The following is a 17,078-nucleotide window of genomic DNA, read 5'->3' on the forward strand; positions in this document are numbered from 1 at the left end:
ATCAATACCATACATTTTTTAATGTCGATGTCAATGTAGACTCAGTGCAGGAGTTGCTGTCATGCATGCCTTCAAAGATGCTAAGGTTAATGCCACCTGGTATCAACTTTCGAATGTGTAAGCCAACACTACATAGTTTCTCTCTGAAGTCTAATTTCCTTTTGGTCAAGAACAGTATTTCATACAGATAGAATGCAAGGGTAAGATCAAAGAGTTAAACCCAAAAGAGTAAAGATCAATGCTTGGCTAAAGTTGTTATTAACGAGGAGAAGAGTACAAGAGTTCTGCATGCATTCATGGGGCAACAACAGAAAGGGTTTTTGATATTGAAGAAACCAAAAAAATAGTATTTTTTTTTTGTTTGTTTGTTTTGATTTACAATCAATGTCTTCTGCTACATGTGTTTTATTTACAGCTAAAAAATTGACAGGGAGGAGGGGAAGGCAGTAAGTAGCCTGTCTGTAAATCAAAAGGTGAAGGCAAAAATAGGTCAGGAAAACCTAGTACTAAAATATGATTTGTTGTATACAGAAATTATAACAGATCATGTGGTGCCTCATTTGATAGGGAATCAGCACCACTCAATTCTGAGGTTCATCACTATTAAAAGGCAAATTCCTATGTTGTTGTAGTCGTGCTATACATCTCATTGGCTGATTCCAAGTTTTTGCATGGCAGTGAAAACCGTTTTTGAGACAAGTAGACAAATTTCCGTGGATTGGGTAAATTTTTTCACATGCACATTACCAGGTTCTCCATAGCCTGCTCAGTTGGATGGGATGGAATGGTAGCATCACTCTTCCTGAATCTCAGTTTAGTTGCTGCAACAAAAACAATCAATATATGGATAAGAAACATGAAATTAAAATCCTGTCGTCAGGTTAAAAAACCTAAACAGAGTAACAACTGAAGAGCAAGAAGGGAAGTCAATTATGCCATCTCTTAATCTAGTACCTTGCCATCTAGCAAAAATCCCATGTACTCTTCATGTCATCCTAGGAGAATAAACGTTGACATGGAAGATAGATTTACAGTAAGCAAAAGCATACTTGGATACAATCCTTCTTTTTTCCATAAATTTTCTTTGAATGAAGAAAATTAATACAAGCTTACAGCCTATATATTATTCTAGAGCAATATTGTGATAATTCCAATATTGTTCACATATATTTGCATGCACACAGAGTCACATATTTACCAATAGATTGCTCAATCATTTTGACGCTACAGAAAAACAGTCGGTGAAACATGAAACGTTGCTAAAGAAATCAAAAGCATAGTGGGAGTAATGGGGAAATACTTACTCGCGAATACAAAGGCTCATCAAACATAGTAACAGCACATGGCCCAGAGGTGGAAGCCCAACTACCTTGGGTTGTGTCATATCCAGCTCTAGGACCTTCTAGGACTCCATTAACATTATAATCTGCAGGAGTTTCCTGAAAGTTCATCTCTGCCACCGGTGAGAATTTGGCATCATTAAGTATATTGGGATTATATGATAAGTAGGGGTATTGTCCACCCAGTTGCAGCTGCAATGATGGATTACCACTCAAATCGTTGAGCATGCCATTTTCTTGTCCAGAACTAGACAGTTCAGAACTTTTAGCAGTGCCAAAGTAACCGGAATAACTTCCAAAAGAAGAACTTGCAGAGCACTCCACATCCCTGGGGTATTACATATCAGCATCATAATACATTCCAGAAGGCCTTTTTCATCATCTTATGCACGTAATAAATTGAAATAAATATAAACTATTTACATGCATTTTGTGTACTCTTGTAGGTACTAACATATGCATGTCAAGTTTTACAAAAGATTCATTTAAAACAAACATGCCATCAAAATTAGGGATAGTAATACAGATCAGTGAAAATTTAGTAGTATTAAGATTTGTAGGAAGTTCACTCAACCTGTGGGTAATCAAATTTGGGTCCTCGGGTAAGGCCATGTGTCTACTGTCATTATTAGGTATCCATGCGAGAGGTTGCAGCTGTTGCTCAGCGCCCATTCTAAAGGGTACATGCATTTCATTTTGGAACTGCAAGAAAAGGCTGGTTAAGATACTATTTTCTTTTGACATTGAGTAAACTGAGCAGGAAAATATTCCCAAGACATCTCACAATCTTACCTGACTTGTGCATTCTAATGATAGAAGCTGTTGCTTTCCTAAATTTTCCTGCCAAAAGGAAGGTAGATAAGTTAGAGTCTTAAGTGTAAGAACACATGCGGCACTCATTCTTTAAGCATTTAGAAAGAAGATTAAAAGCTCATGTAGTTTTCAATCTGCACACTGCTATGAAATTTCCATCATTTCACTTCTTGCAGCAAATAACTAATTTGTTTTTTCCTTGGTTAAATAAGCAAACTCCAGCACATGCCCCCTAGCAGGCATTACAAAAGATCTAAGTACTTAGCGAAATGAAAGGCACACCTTATGGGCTTGAATTTGATTTAGATATTCCTTGAGTGTATCTTCCACTTGCCCCAAATGTTCTACATTGTTGATCTTGTCTAGGTTAGTCCAACAGCTGAGTAGCAATGCTAATATTAGTACAAGTTAAGACCAAAGATAGCATACTGAAGGATATTAACAGCAAAGACACAAAACTAAAACTCTACAGTCAAAAAATTAGTTGGTCTTCACCTCAGTCTCCTGTGTATTTCAGAAAGCTGAGTCTGCAATAACCTTGCTTGGTTAGTCAGGTCCTGCCAATAGAAATTTTGTAGATACAGAAAGCACGTTAGAATGATTGAACAGCATAAATTATCATAATACATTAAGGTAACAGGTCATCATGCCATACATACCTCTATTGTTTGTGTACTGGGGAAAAAGAAAAAGCAAAAAGAAAAAAAAAAGAAAAGTCATAATCCTATTAAAAATATTTTGCAGAATAAATTTTACTGAGAGGCATTGTGCCAAGAAGAAGACTCTCATATACCTTGTACCCAGAAATTCATGAACATTTACATCATGGTCCAACTTCTTGAATGTTTTTTTCAGTGCCTAGACTCTCAAAGAGAAAAGAAATTATGTAATTGATAAGGGAGATGACATTTCAAACACCAAACACATTTGACAAACAAAGATAGTAACATTACTAAAGGAGATCAATGGATTGTAGGAAGGACTTACTTCAAGGCTTTCCAACTTCCTGTTCCAGAGGAATGAAAATGTGAGTCAATTCCACTTGAATAAGTATATAATATTAAACTCTTAAGCATAAAAATCAGTAATGTGATTTTCCAGCACAGAAAATTTGACCATACCTTTTTGCCCGTTCCTGTGGAGTGAGTTGAGCAAACTTTGCAATGATTTCCTCAATGCTACTGAATTCCCAAAGCAGAATAAAAAAGAATGTTACTATCATAGATAATAGCTAGCCTTCTGCATAAATTTACCCTGCCAAAACCACTTTGGCAGGTAGAAAAAAACCTATGAAAACTGAATCAAAATAACTGATGTGCATGCAATTGTTAAGCAGTCTCTTAAGTTTCTCCACATCAGTACTATGTATGGATCCGCATTGCCTACTTCACTGATAATATCTTGCAGACACCTTAGCAGATTTTGCAACTAGCATGTGTCTCTCAGAGCCAAAACTAATTTACAGCAATCAGTTGTTTCTATGAATATGAAAACTTGCCAAGAACAAAAACAAATATTTATGCCATTGCTCGATTATTGTTCCAAAATGAAGCATCCAAATTCCTTCTTTCAAATTCAAGTTCCGGAATGCAATCCAAGAAAAAAAGTAAAACCTGCCTGCCCCTTAGAATATGGTATTTCTGAAGATCAAATTCTTGTAATAATCATCATTGCTTAGGTAATCAAATTTATGAAGCTACCTAAAGTGTTGGAAAAACTGTTAATGCAACAACATATATCAATATCTTATAAGTTAATTCTGAAAATGTTCAACCATGTAGTTCCTCTGAAAGATCTCCTTTCCAAAAGAAGAAAATGGTAAAAGAACCTCCGGCATATAAGCAAATTTCCTGGATGTTTCATTCCCGGTAACATACATTGACATTGATATTATTACTATACTAAGCGGATTATTGCAATGCTTTACTGACATCACCATTGTATGCAGCAAATCAGAGAGTATATCTTTGAAAATTGTTGGAGCATCCTCTACACCTATACTAAACCCAATTTGATGCTTTCCATCAAATCCTATTTAAAGCTAAGTATGAGGTGCTGCCCCTAAAATTTCACCAATAAAAATCGAATTACCTGCGCTTCCCACTGCATAAAGAAGGCTTGCCAGTCGGGGAGAACATAAGGAGGATAATCTCTATATCACATAGGATAGATAGCTCATTTGCCTTCTTCATGATGCCATGTTTCCTTTTGGCATAGGTCACCTGACGGCCATTTGTGTTCTCTAACTTCTTTATCTTTAGCTTAACCCTTCCCATCCTGCATATATATTCAAATACTCAGAACCGAATGCTCAAGGGCTACCAAATATCAAGATGCTATAACTAATATACTTTTCACATTCCTCATCAACCAACGCCTGTAAAATTGAAACTAGCAGAATTTATTGCCCGAGAATCAAGTCACCACAGGCTTGCAAAGACAGAGGAAAAAAAAATCCTTAAACTAATGAAATTTATGTCATAAACACAACAAAAACACTTTCTTTGGCTCAACTAGAAATGGGGTTATCAGAAATATCTCTTTGTGACTTTATATCATATAACTATAGAAGCTAAAAAGAAACATGATCGAAACGTCTTTAAGATTCATGTAAATATCAAGCTGGGTTCATTGGCATGAATCAAAAAGAGGCATACCCGATGAACAAAATCAAACGACGAGTTGAAAGTGCATGATCCAAACGTCTTGAAGGAGGGGGAACAGGTTTGATTATTGAGCCAAAGAAGAGAGAACCAAAGGGCACAAAGAGAGAGAGAGAGAGAGAGAGAGAGAGAGAGAGAGGTTGAAAGCAGGGTGTGAAATGGTGAGCATAGAAATAGGGTTGCATTTACACGACCGGGTGAGCGGCAAAAGCGGTCGTGGGAAACGAGCTAGAGAATAGGGATCGTCAGGACAACCAACCAACTCCAATACCCCCCAAGCCCAAATCCAAACCCCACTTTGCGCCAGCAAAACTATCAAACTAAAACCTTAAAACGTTCCACTTTCACATTTGTTTGGAGATCAAACTGCCGTTCTGTCATATGTTTTTGGGTTAATCTTCTTTGCATGTCTAGAAAGTATGGTTTCGTACGTCATTCAGAAGGGAGAAGCATTTGTTAACAAAAAAAAAAAGTAAATTACTTATCTGAGACTTGAAATATGGTAAAATTATTGATTTGGTAACTCAACTTACAGAATTTACAATTATTTCCATAAAATTTTAATTTTATTAAGTAATTTGTACTTTTTCGATCAAATCACAAACAATCGCATCACCACGTATTTAAAATACTATTTCATTTTTATTTTTATTTTTTAATTTTTTTTTACTTTTGAAATTAAAAACATAAAATATAAATAAAAATCGAGACAGGGAAAAATTAAGGAGAAAGAGGAACGAGGGTACATGAGAAAGTAAGAGTATCTAATCACATTTTTTTTTCAAATACTATATCAATAATTTCATTATATTTTTGATATCAAATGTGTAATTAAATATTTTTCAATCATAAAAAATAACTAAAAATTCAACCCTCTCTCTTTATATATATATATATATATATATATATATATATATAAAGAAATTTACTAGTTTTAGTTGTTTAAAGTTTTAGAATATTATCCTATTAATAAATAAATAAATATTTTTATTTTTAGTTAAATATTTTTGAATATTAAAAAATACTTATAAAATTATAATAAATAAAATACTATTTAAACGAATGAGTCAAGTTGAATTTACACTTAAATTTTGAAAGAGACAATCTATAATTTAGCTCTCATATTTTCTTTTCTTAATTAATATTTTATGTATAATTTCAATTCTACGAGAGATTAAATTATTAATTTTTTCAATAAATAATAAAATATTATTAAATATAAAGTAATTAAATAATTTTTTATAATTTTACTGAATAAAATTAATAACATAATTTATCTACAAAATATGAATTGAGAAAAAAGAAATTGAATTATGTGAATTGAAAAAAAAAAAAGAAATGTTAGGATGCAATTGAAAAAGTTGAAACTGTAATGGTTGTAGATGGAATTTATCCAATTTTAATATTTGTAGATAGGTAAATCCGCGAAAAGCTTTCTCCTTTCTCCACACCGGGAAAACCAAAAATGCTAACTAGCAGTTGCAGAGTCCAACTCCCTCCTCAACTGCTCCTTAAAATCCCACCCTCCGCGCCGCCAACGGCCAAAGACGGCGGCCTCCTCTTCCGCCAGAAACTCCTCTACCTCCAATCCTTAAACATCGACCCTCACAAAGCTCTCCGCCTGAATCCTTCCCTCCGTTCCACCCCTCTTTCCTCTCTCCTTTCCCTCGAACACTCCCTGTCTTCCTTCGGCCTCTCGCGCACTTCCATCGGCCGTATCATCGACATGTACCCTCTCCTCCTCACCTCCGACCCTCTCCCTCCCATCAACTTCCTCCTTCAAGAAGTCCCTCTCCCTCTCCCACGCCTTCCTCTCTCCCTCTCCCGCTGCCCTCGCCTCTTGCTCTCCTCCGTCACCACCCAACTCCGCCCAGCGCTCCGTTTCCTCACTTCCCTCGGCCTTGTTTTGAATTCCCATACTACCCTTCTCTTGGTTTCCAACGTGGAAAACACCTTGAAACCGAAAATTAGCTTCCTTCAGTCTCTGGGTTTTGACGAGCCGGAGGTGAACCGGATGGTGGTGAGGTCACCCGGGTTGCTGACTTTGAGTGTGGAGAATAATATGAGGCCTAAAGTTAAGTTTTTCTTGGAGGAAATGGAAGGTGACTTGAAGGAATTTAAAAGGTTTCCTCAGTATTTTTCGTTTAGTTTAGAAAAAAAGATTAAGCCAAGGCATAGAGCTTTGGTGGAACATGGGTTTAAGTTGCCTTTGTCGAAGATGTTAAAGGTTAGTGATGGAGAGTTCAATGCTAGATTGATTGAGATGCGGTTGCAAAGAGTTCAAAGGAGATAGACCTTTTTGTTGTAAGTTTTTTTTTCCAGTTCTTTTTGTTTCTAATTTGATAGTCAAATTTGGTAATTGTTCATAATTACTACGTTTCTCATGGAAGAATGTATAGTTTTTGTGATATTTATGTGATAGAGAGGTTGAATCTTATGCAGCCACGGAAAGGTGCAAGGTAAGCTTAATTTTATATATATATAAAAAAAGAAGCCTTTTTGAAGGTTACAAACTGAGTAGATTGGAATCTTATGCTGGAATATTTTCTTGCTTGAGATATGGTAATATGTTTGCATTGGGACCTTTTAAGTCAATTAAGTTGCTTATGCATGAATAGTTGAGGTTCAGTTCCCCAATATTCAAGATATTATAGAGAACATGTCTCGCTGTGTTTTGGCAAAATTTATGGAATTCTAAGAGGCTCTTCATGTATAAGTTTTTAATTTGTAGAGAGTGGAAAGTATTGTGATGACAGTTCAGCCATTTGCTGATAAACTCATTTTTTTGGAGGGTAAACTCTGTCTATCATGTTTTTATCTTGCACAGCTTGATCAGTTTAGTGTCCTAGCATTGTAGGATTCTGCAATCCAACAATGAGTTGAGAAGGTAATTTGACACTGGTTCCAATTTTCAAAATTTGGCTGCTCCAACGGTGTCCACTTTGAAGGAAATAGTCATAGGATGAATTGAAATCTTTTAGTAACATATAGAGTAATGAGATGAAAAAGGAAAATGGTTGTACTGTGACTATATTAACTCTTGAGAGACCCAAGGATTGATAAAGCATAAGAAGCATTTTGATATGTAGTTTCCGTTGCTGAGATTGAATTGAAATTTGTTTCAAGGGCTAGTGCTACGTTTGTAATGTTTTTGCTCTTTTTTTAGCATAAATGCAATGGTGCTAAGCTCTCAAAGGGTGCTCAAAAATCTACTTTAACCATCTCCTTAACTTTTTCATATTGTCTCTCTTTAGATTCAACCGTCACTTTACTATATTGGGTCTATTAATGTTGTTGATAAGGCTGAAACTAGCTGTTAGCTGGGTGGGATTGCTAAGTCATAAAAAGTGTGAGCAAAGATATAAGCAAGAACAGAAGCTGCAAAAAGATTTTGAGAACTGAAAATTTTCTGAAGCTGGGGTGCCTGTAAAGCATCTTATTTACCCTTTGCAATGTTCAAATAGAAACAAAAATGTAGGTATTGAAAACTGTTAGAAGCAAAGAGTAGAGCTTAAAGGTCGCCAGATTTGGGACCTAGAATGTTAATTTATTCCTCTCATCTCCCTCCCATAGTCCTCCCTTTTTCTATACCAAAAAACTTAGGTGATATCATATTGCACCTCCCCTGCCTCCAAAATTCCTTACACTTGTCACTGCCATCCCTATAATGGGCCCTAAGTGGTAAACCAGTGATTACTGGTAATCTGCATAAGAGGAGCTTGTTAAATAAACTCTCTCTCTCTCTCTTTTTCAAATCCTACTCTTACTAGATCTTTTGTTGTGTATTTTATGGCTTAGACCCTTTCAGTTCTAGGAGGTATGAGGTGTCTACTGAGCTGAGGGATATCTTGGTTACAAGCAGGCACTTCTTGTTCTTATAGGAGATTTCATCATCATGTTTTAATTTAATCTTTGCTTTTCAGTACTTTCTTATGTCATAGTGGTGGAGGTTCCCCTGGCTCTCCACCTTTTTGTGTGGGGGTGTGTCTGCATGTTGGGAAGTTCTCTTTTTCTCTTTCCCCCACTCCCTCCCCCATGCCCAAGAAACTAACCAATTCATTTTTTGGCAGCTGTCTCACTTTTATTATTTCTATTTCATATATGTTTTCTTCTTACGAACTAGGGACTAGTCCTTTTAAGGGTGTAATGGACAGAAAGGCACGGTTTGTTGTCACTTGGCAGTCGAGTTGCTTTAGGTATAATGTAAAATACTATTACACATGATTAATTTACAAAGAATTATTTTGTGAGTGACATATGATACTCAGTAACTTGACAGGGATAAGTACAATGACTAATAGTTTGGTTTTTACTTTTATTTATTAGCTTCGTTTTTATCATTGCTAGGAATTTTGGCTTGTGTCATTATAATGCTCTTTACTTGGAGGGCCGCTTGGTATACATTGAAGGTGGTGCCTTAGATGCTTCATGGGGTTTTAATACAGGACTTGATTGTAATTGATGTGGAGATCCCCGTAGTCCAACAGATTAGTATTATTTCTATTCATGGTAAGGTGGCCTTTACTCTAATTTATCGACTCGAGGGTTTTAGCATGCTGGAAATAAGAGAATGCTGCTAAGAGGATACTTGGACTTCAGGGATTATGAGAACCAATATAGCATGCTGGAAATAAGAAATGCTGCTAAGAGGATACTTGGACTTGCAGGATTACGAGGACCAATGTAGTTAAAATACTTGCAGTATGTCAAAATGGTGAAATCTCTTGAAAGTTCTGTCAACTATTTTCTGAAGGAAGCAGCACAGATCATTCTCAACATGTGTAATAGCAGATCAGGTTTTGCCAGTGGTTATTATCCCTCCAACGGAGGATTAAGGTCCACAGTTTAGCTATTCTTCTTCTCTTGGCCTTGTTCAGATGCAAAAAAAAAAAAAAAATGGTCATATTCTTGTAAAAAGCCGATGAAATCACGATGCTTTTGGAATTTCTTTGCATTATGGAAAAACTGAAAATTATGAGAGAGGTGCCTTTATCTTTTGCTCCATTTTTGTGCATTAGGAAGAAGGATAAAAGGATATGCATACTCTAAGGAAAGAGTTAAATTGGTTTATAGCTGAACATGCTTTTTGGGAAGTGAATTTAATTTGGTTCTTATCTTTTAGTTTGAATGTGAGGACTATTAATTTGATGGCTTCTAAAAGCACCAAAGATGGCCTACGCCTTTATGTGAAGTTGAACTGCCTGTCTTTTAAATGCATAGACACATTTCTCCCTCCCCTCTTTTTTCTCTTTGAAATCAACAGATCTCTTCTTTTTTTAGCTTTTCATCCATCTTTACTTTCTTTCCTCCCTTCTCTCATCTAAGTAATGCTTTTTATCCATCTTTATTTTCTGTCCTCTCCTCTCATCTTAGTAATGCTTTTCATCCATCTTTATCTTCTGTACTCCCTTCTCTCATCTCCATCCCCTCCCCCCACAACACCACACCCCCCCACCCCACCCCCTCCCCCCCCAAAAAAAAAGGAAGATCAAAGCTTTTAATTTTTCTACTTAGTTCATCTTTTCAGCCCTTGTTGGTTATGCATCATAGATAGACTGTTTGCGGAACTTTGGAGCCTGGTGCCTCACCTTATGTTGGGAGCAATGTCTGTAACATAATATTTACGTATTACATTTCAGAAGGTTGAATTTGAACAACTGGTCATGGCCATTTATCTTTGATTTCTTTCATATTTTCTGACTGTTAACAAATAACAAGTTTCTGTACACAACTTTGTATAATTTAATCTGCTTTCATATATTATATCTTCGAAACTTTGTATCAAGGACACCACTCTGAGTGATATGGGTATCTGAACTTTGACCATAATGAAATCTGTTGGTTAGATAGTCATTTGCTTAGTTTATGTGAAGCATATGAAAGCTTATATGATATGCTCGTCATTGGAGCCACCATAGCCAAGCATCTGCAATATAAATTGGTTCTCCCATACTTACTGCCCATATGAAACGAAAGCTCTACTTATGTAACTGCCAGATGCAGGCTTTGATGCATAAAAATGTTACTAATCCCTACATTTCTGCTGTAGTTTTCTATTGCTATTAGTATTGACATGATGATATTCTGTCTCCTAGTGGTGGGGAACTCGAACTCGCTACAGTTCGGGAGAGCCACATGACTCTCTGTTCCATATCCTTGTCGTGCTCCCCCTATTTCATGTAGTTTTGTTGTTTCTTTTGTAATTGGGCCAAATCAGTTGTAACATGAATTCCCTGTCTTGTTTCTGTTCTGAGAAATGTACCTGCCATCGGTATCTTGGCTTCCATGAAAACTTGTCATCTCTTCTTGGGCATTCATGAGTGTTTCGTTTCAGTTTTCGTTCCTGTGTCAGGAGAATCTTTGTATAGTCCAGCTCCCTGCACAACCATCACACTTCACAGTGTCATCAGTCATGGGGTTACAGAGCACAAAACTGAAATAATTATTGCTTCCAGAGCTGAACTGTCCATAGAAACAAATACCCAAACATTTAATCACCAAACGTTCTGCTATTCTTTTACCAAAATTGCGATGTAAATGTGGGAATCAATGTTAAATGAGGACAAGTCTTATCCTTAGCCAAGAAATTTTTACTGTTACTGCTAAATTATGGCTCAGGTGTTCTTTTTTCCCTTTATTCTCAAAGAAAAGAGATATTAACATGTTCTTTAAATGGTAAATATATGTATTTATTGTTGAACTAAATCCATAATAGATAAACTCGTAAAAGGATTCTATCATCAAACATTATTACAGTCTTAATTTTTTGTTTTAGTAAAATTGAATCTTAGAACAAAACTGTCTTCACTGATTAATGCTGAGATTTTTCCCCTAGGATTTGAAGTGAGCTGATGCCATAGTCGACAGGGAAGCAGCTAGGGAAACATCAAAGAAAATGATCGTCCTCTAATGTACTGGTTATGTTTATTATATGTTTTTTGGGGGTGGGGAGGGATGGTATAGAGGCATTCATCTCTCCAACGAGAACGGTCAAGGACCCTACAGACGGCCAATTATCGTTAATAAAGTGTCACATCACCATGTACAAACTGCTTAGGCGTAGGGAGAGCAATTTTATCAGTTCTGATCCCACATTTCCCTTCAGAGCAAAGAGGAACATTGACCCCATTATCAGTTAGTTTTTTTGGTTTGTCACTGCTGTTTTGCATGGTGCTAGGGTGATTCTGTGCACAACTTTGCCCCAGAATTCAGCTTTAGCATTACAAGGTCACGAAATTAGTCCAGGAAGAAGGGAGAGAAAATGTTGGGAGTCATGAGATTGCAAGAGGATGAAGATGTTTATCTTGAACCAAGCAAGAGAGGGGGGGTGGGGGGGGGTGTCCTTTACTTAGGGACTTGAATCTTAGTATGCTTTTGAAAACCTTGCATTGTTGTTGTTTTATTTTTACCAAGGCTTCCATAACATATATCCTTATGTTAATGTCACTATACCCGGTCTGAAAATTATACATGTAGCAAGGATGGACAACAACACACAAGCCTTTATTGTACGGTGTCCAAAGGACCATGAACCGTTGGGCCTGCTTTGTTTGTTCGGAACAGCACGATAGGGGGTCTACGCACGTGGACAGGTACAATCACTTGTTCCTCTTTGCTCAGAGAGAGAGAGAGAGAGAAAGAGGGATAAGAGTTTAAACACTGTAGCAAATAAGCTATGTAAACTATTCAAAACCATCAGGTGCAGACAATTCCTCTATGTTAGTAAAGCTGTGTCTCTTCCCAAATCAATGAAAGAAAATCTCAAACAAAATCAGCTCCCTGTCCTTTCCCCCTCCCTTGCTGCCCATATGCACAGTTACTTAACATCTTACAGCCCTATCAATACTGTACAAAACAAGCAATAGCTTATTTTGTTTTTCCCCAGCCCTGCCCCTAGGTCCTTGGCCTTTTTTTTTACTTGGTACGGATTACTATTCAAGTCAGGTCTCCAAGGAGAGTAACAGTGAGAGAGAGAAAGAGGAGGGCGGTGGCCTGGTGGGTCTTTCTCACTTTCTGTCAAAAGATTTTCTTTTTGATGATGGGCTTTAAAAAAACATAAATAAAAACCCCCATCCTCCCTTACCAGACCATCCAGTTCACTATGACCTGCTTACCTGCAAATCATGAAAAAAAGAGTCGGGAAACAAAACCTATATTTACTATATGTAGTATTAATTTTGACAATGACTCAATGAGGTCATATCTTTTTAAAGCTCTTTGGTTTCTGATCCTTCTGTTTCAGAATGGTTACTGACCGTTAAGGCTTGGGACAGTCTAACTCCTCACCTTTTATTATCATTTTTTTGGCATCACCAGGCCTTTATATCCCTCTCCCTGAATGGATAATTCACAGAGTTCAGTCTATGAAAACCCTGTTTAACCCAACCCCTATGCCTGCTGACTTCAGCTTGTTTTCTACTTTATTGGCATTTGGTTTTTGAGTTTTGTAACTTTATTAGTGTACCACATGCCGGGTATGAAATTATTACTACTACAGTATCTCACCATATCTGATACTGTTTATTTTGTAGTCTTCATTTTTAGGTTCTGCTGTCTCTCCTGCTAAAACTTAAATGCCAAAGAATCTTGCTAAATCCAATTTCGTTTGATTTTTTTGCATCATGCATGTTCAACCTTCCATGGTTTCCAAGCCCCAATGGCTCTAATGCCTACTACGTGGTTAACTTTAATCCATTGATAAGCTATGCTGACTTCAGGTTTTGCTGTCAATTCACGTCATGGAAGAAGAAATGTTGTGACCGAAGCACATTTTGTGCTTCCAGTCTTCTTCTAAGGTACTATCAGTTCATGTGGCAATGCCTTGTTGCGGTGAGAGAAGCATTAATGTGGTGCAGGCATCGGTCGCTCAAATTTAAGGAGTGGGTCTTAAGAAGTTACAGCTATCCTTGAGACTAACTGATCAGGTCTTGGTTGGCCTTGGAAATTGTCTCCAAAGACATATCTTACAGTCTCGTCATGACTTGTGACAATAGGGTCTGTAGTTATATTATTGAACTTTCCTGGAAAAGTTCTATCCAGGAAATACAAAGAAAAAGAAAAGTACATCATTTTTTCTTAATTACTACTAGCAAATCACGTTTTCAGCACATAAAGAATCATAAAATTTTGGGGTTTTTCCTCTTTTTCTTTTTCCTGGTTGGGTTATGGTGGCCAATAACTTCTTGCACAAACCCCCCAGAGTTAATCCAATAGGGAATTGAGTGAGGCACATCTCTCAGAGTATGGGCAACGCAGCCTAAAGTGCTGCAACTGCTGTTGAGACCTCAGACAAAGTTAACTGACTTCCATGCTTGATATCCAACAAATGTTAAAAGGAAGCGAAAGCCCCAAGCATATGATGTCTGCTGTTGTCTACCTTGTTGGCTCTCTCCAACCTCCTTTTTTCTTTTCTTTTTCCTTTGCTTTGCCTTTGCAAATTGCAATATCATTTCTACTGGTTGGATTTGTCTTGTTCTTGGGGGCTATGAAAGGGGGGGGGTACCCTTCAACTCCTTCAGGAGCAAAGGCCTTGCTTTTCCATATGGTTCCAAGGGAACAGCCCCAACAGAATCTTATGGATCAGCCCTACTATTTATATGGTGGGTCATCCATATCACCAATGTGCCCCTCTTTTTTCTTTTCATGCATTGTGGCTCCCCCAACCCCCTCTCCCCCGCAGAAAATATTGATTAGCCAAAGCTGTTTCACATCCTACATGGCTCATTCCAAAAGCATGTTTCTTCATTTATGGTCGGTATTAACCAACTGAAGCACATGTGCTTGGGGAGAGGATGATGTTGTGGGAGCCCATCCCCCCATCCCTCCCTTCTTTACCAAGAAACCTACTCTTTACTAAGACTTGAGGCTCCCCCCCCACACACACTGCCCCAACTACTTTTATCCAACAATTTTGCTTCTTGGTTTGGTAATTCAACAACATTTTCATCACAAGTTTCACATCATGTGACAAGAACCCGTTTGATTTATAGTTCCATTCAGAAATTTTAGGCTTTTCTGCAGGCCATGAGGTTTCCAACTCTTCACAACTTGTATTTGAATTTCCGCTGGGAAACTAGCTTGGCTGCTCGAAGATTGAAATACCCCTTGTGTTTTACTGGTTTAGCGAATGACCAAACTAAACTAGAAATGGAACAAATTTCATGACGATGGACTTAAGCCTGGAGGAGTAAACTAAAACCTGCCCTTAGCAAAATGATCATGAAGGGTGAAGTAGGTATATAAAAAATAGTATTGATTCAGATATCATTTATGGTGAAAGAAAAGAGTTCATCTCTATCAGACGGCCCACCCACAGAAGGGTATACAACTTTTAAGATCAGCACAGTACCATCGATTGTTCGACTATTCATAACAGGTAAATATTTATAAACTTATTTATGTATCATTGATGAGTAATCAAACAATCGAAACTCTGACAAAGATTTAGATCTTTTGCTAAGCAAGCATGAACTTGGTTTTCATATGCATTTCAATGTCAATGTCGGTTAAGTTAGACATTTATAAACGTACTGGTTACAGATTTATGATAACATACGCATTTGGCAGGAAGAAGAGAAAAACAAAAAAAGAGCATGGTTTTTCTTAAAAATCCCATCAGCTCAAAATCAATCTTTTTCCTTCTGCTGGCTGCAATTAACTAACCCTTGTCTGTTTATGGTGATAATTTATTCAAGCTTTCATTATTGTCCTTGCGGTTTCCAGTGCTTAGGAGGCAGCGTTAGAACAATAACTAACAACATCGCCCTTCCCCAAAATCCAAACGAGGAGAGAGTGGGATGGGGTGAAAACATTTTCCTGGTTTGGTCTTTTGGCTCCGAACGCGAGTGGCGTCACGACACCAAGACAAAAGAACTAAAGAGGGCAAGAGAAGCATCCTATGTTTATGTCTTAAAAACCTCCTTCTGCCTTTGGGAGAGAGAGATCCATGCATGGCTCTTCTCCACACGTGCGAGAAAGGGCCACACGTGGAAATTTTGAAGCAGTAAAGAAGACAAAGCTTCACTGCTTTGATTTCGGGCAAAGATATCCCATATTGCTGATCAGCTGATATGCATGATGATAGCAATATATTCTCCAAATACTGCAAAAAAAAAATAAAAAAATATTATTATATGTTTTTTTTAACCCTGACACTGTTTTAACATACACGATGGTGTCTGAAAAGTTGGAGACCGAGTGATACTTTTGTCCTTTGCCTGAAAATGTAACTACATGGTCCTTTGTTTTTTCAATTTGGTAATAAGGGCATTCAATTGCCTAAGCTTTCTTTCCCCCCAAGAACCCAAATTTCCTTTGTCCGGTCTCACATGTCACAACTAACCTTTTTCCCATCATCTGTTTTGAAGCAGCTACTGACTAATGAAGAAGAAGTTACTTCTTCAGGCAAATTAAAAATTATGTTTTGTAAATTTTTCATAAATGGTCAGTATGAAACAACCTGTCAAAATCTTTGAAACCCATCAAGGTTCTTCCAATTTTGTGGCTTTGTTCAAGTATTGCAGCTCCATTAAACTCTTATCCTTGGATGATTTGATTTTACCCTTAAGATTTAGAGTTAAAAATTTTTCATGAATAGTATAATATTGAATTTTTGTCATAAAATTATGAAAAAGTATCAAATAAGATATGAAGTAAGGAGATAATAAAAAGAGAGAAAAGAAATTATGGAAATGTCTATTGTTAGGTAAAACACTAAATTAGCTTAAACTGCCCAGCTCACCTAGTAAAGAAAAGAATCATTAACTGTCCAATCTTGTCATTTTTGCTTCCTTGGAAATGCTGCAGGCACCAACTTACAGGTTTATATATGGACCTTATTAAATTTTCAATTTGTCAGTTTTTCCATTTATCTACATGCTGTAAATGTACCAAAATTATTAGTTTTTTAATTAACAACTTAATCAGTAATGAATCATTGGTCTCCAGCAGTCAGCACAAAGACAACCAATTTTCAAGAATTGTATGTAGGGTGATAACATTCTGTTGTTGTTGTTGTTGCATGGAGGATAGATGGCATTACTCAAGTCTGAAGAAAAATAGGAAAAAAAGAAAGCAGTTTGTTATTATTCAGAATACAGATTGACAGTATAAAATATTTTGTTCAATGATGTTTGATAAATATGACAAAAATAAAATGAACTGTCTTGCCAGTTCCCAATGTCATGATGACATCAAGACAACCCTATGATCTTATGGGCGTGTTCACATACAAAGAAGTAAGTTTAAAAAGAAGAAGAAAAAA

At 36.8% G+C, this 17,078-nt stretch overlaps 2 protein-coding genes across 5 annotated transcripts; one reads left to right on the forward strand and one right to left on the reverse strand.

Annotated features, from left to right (window-relative positions):
- Nucleotides 1–476: 476 nt before the first annotated feature.
- On the reverse strand, nucleotides 477–5,201 carry LOC18610380 (agamous-like MADS-box protein AGL30). Of its 2 annotated transcripts, XM_007046001.3 has the most exons (12): nucleotides 4,811–5,201; nucleotides 4,245–4,430; nucleotides 3,275–3,334; nucleotides 3,141–3,159; nucleotides 2,947–3,011; nucleotides 2,813–2,828; nucleotides 2,649–2,710; nucleotides 2,436–2,532; nucleotides 2,133–2,180; nucleotides 1,915–2,042; nucleotides 1,305–1,668; nucleotides 477–821 (listed from the first exon to the last, which is right to left on the reverse strand). In XM_007046001.3, the coding sequence occupies exons 1-12, from the start codon at nucleotides 4,999–5,001 to the stop codon at nucleotides 810–812; spliced, it is 1,248 nt and encodes a 415-aa protein (XP_007046063.3). In that variant the 5' UTR covers nucleotides 5,002–5,201; the 3' UTR covers nucleotides 477–809. The 2 variants fall into 2 exon arrangements, with proteins under 2 accessions (XP_007046063.3, XP_088659816.1); XM_088803690.1 differs by lacking the exon at nucleotides 477–821 and having other exon boundaries at nucleotides 1,269–1,668.
- A 1,054-nt stretch (nucleotides 5,202–6,255) lies between these two features.
- EMB93 (Mitochondrial transcription termination factor family protein) lies at nucleotides 6,256–11,927 on the forward strand. Of its 3 annotated transcripts, none has more exons than XR_016024765.1 (2): nucleotides 6,256–9,012; nucleotides 9,164–9,796. XR_016024765.1 is itself a non-coding variant. In XM_018116486.2 (2 exons), exon 1 carries the CDS (start codon nucleotides 6,282–6,284, stop codon nucleotides 7,107–7,109), a length of 828 nt encoding a protein of 275 aa, XP_017971975.2. In that variant the 5' UTR covers nucleotides 6,256–6,281; the 3' UTR covers nucleotides 7,110–7,120; nucleotides 11,652–11,927. The 3 variants fall into 3 exon arrangements, 2 of the variants coding, with proteins under 2 accessions (XP_017971975.2, XP_017971973.2); XM_018116486.2 differs by lacking the exon at nucleotides 9,164–9,796 and adding an exon at nucleotides 11,652–11,927 and having other exon boundaries at nucleotides 6,256–7,120; XM_018116484.2 differs by having other exon boundaries at nucleotides 6,256–7,120.
- Nucleotides 11,928–17,078: the final 5,151 nt, after the last annotated feature.

This window comes from Theobroma cacao, chromosome 2, assembly GCF_053813885.1.
Source record: "Theobroma cacao isolate CCN51 chromosome 2, ASM5381388v1, whole genome shotgun sequence".
NCBI classification, from domain to species: domain Eukaryota; kingdom Viridiplantae; phylum Streptophyta; class Magnoliopsida; order Malvales; family Malvaceae; genus Theobroma; species Theobroma cacao.

Coding starts and splice junctions, on each gene's coding strand:
- LOC18610380 (XM_088803690.1), bottom strand. CDS start 5,001: ATGCAACCCTATTTCTATGCTCACCATTTCACACCCTGCTTTCAACCT. Junction 3,335..4,244: donor TTATGCAGTGGGAAGCGCAG/GTAATTCGATTT, acceptor TTGGGAATTCAG/TAGCATTGAGGAAATCATTG. Junction 2,533..2,648: donor GAAATACACAGGAGACTGAG/GTGAAGACCAAC, acceptor ATTGCTACTCAG/CTGTTGGACTAACCTAGACA.
- EMB93 (XM_018116486.2), top strand. CDS start 6,282: ATGCTAACTAGCAGTTGCAGAGTCCAACTCCCTCCTCAACTGCTCCTT.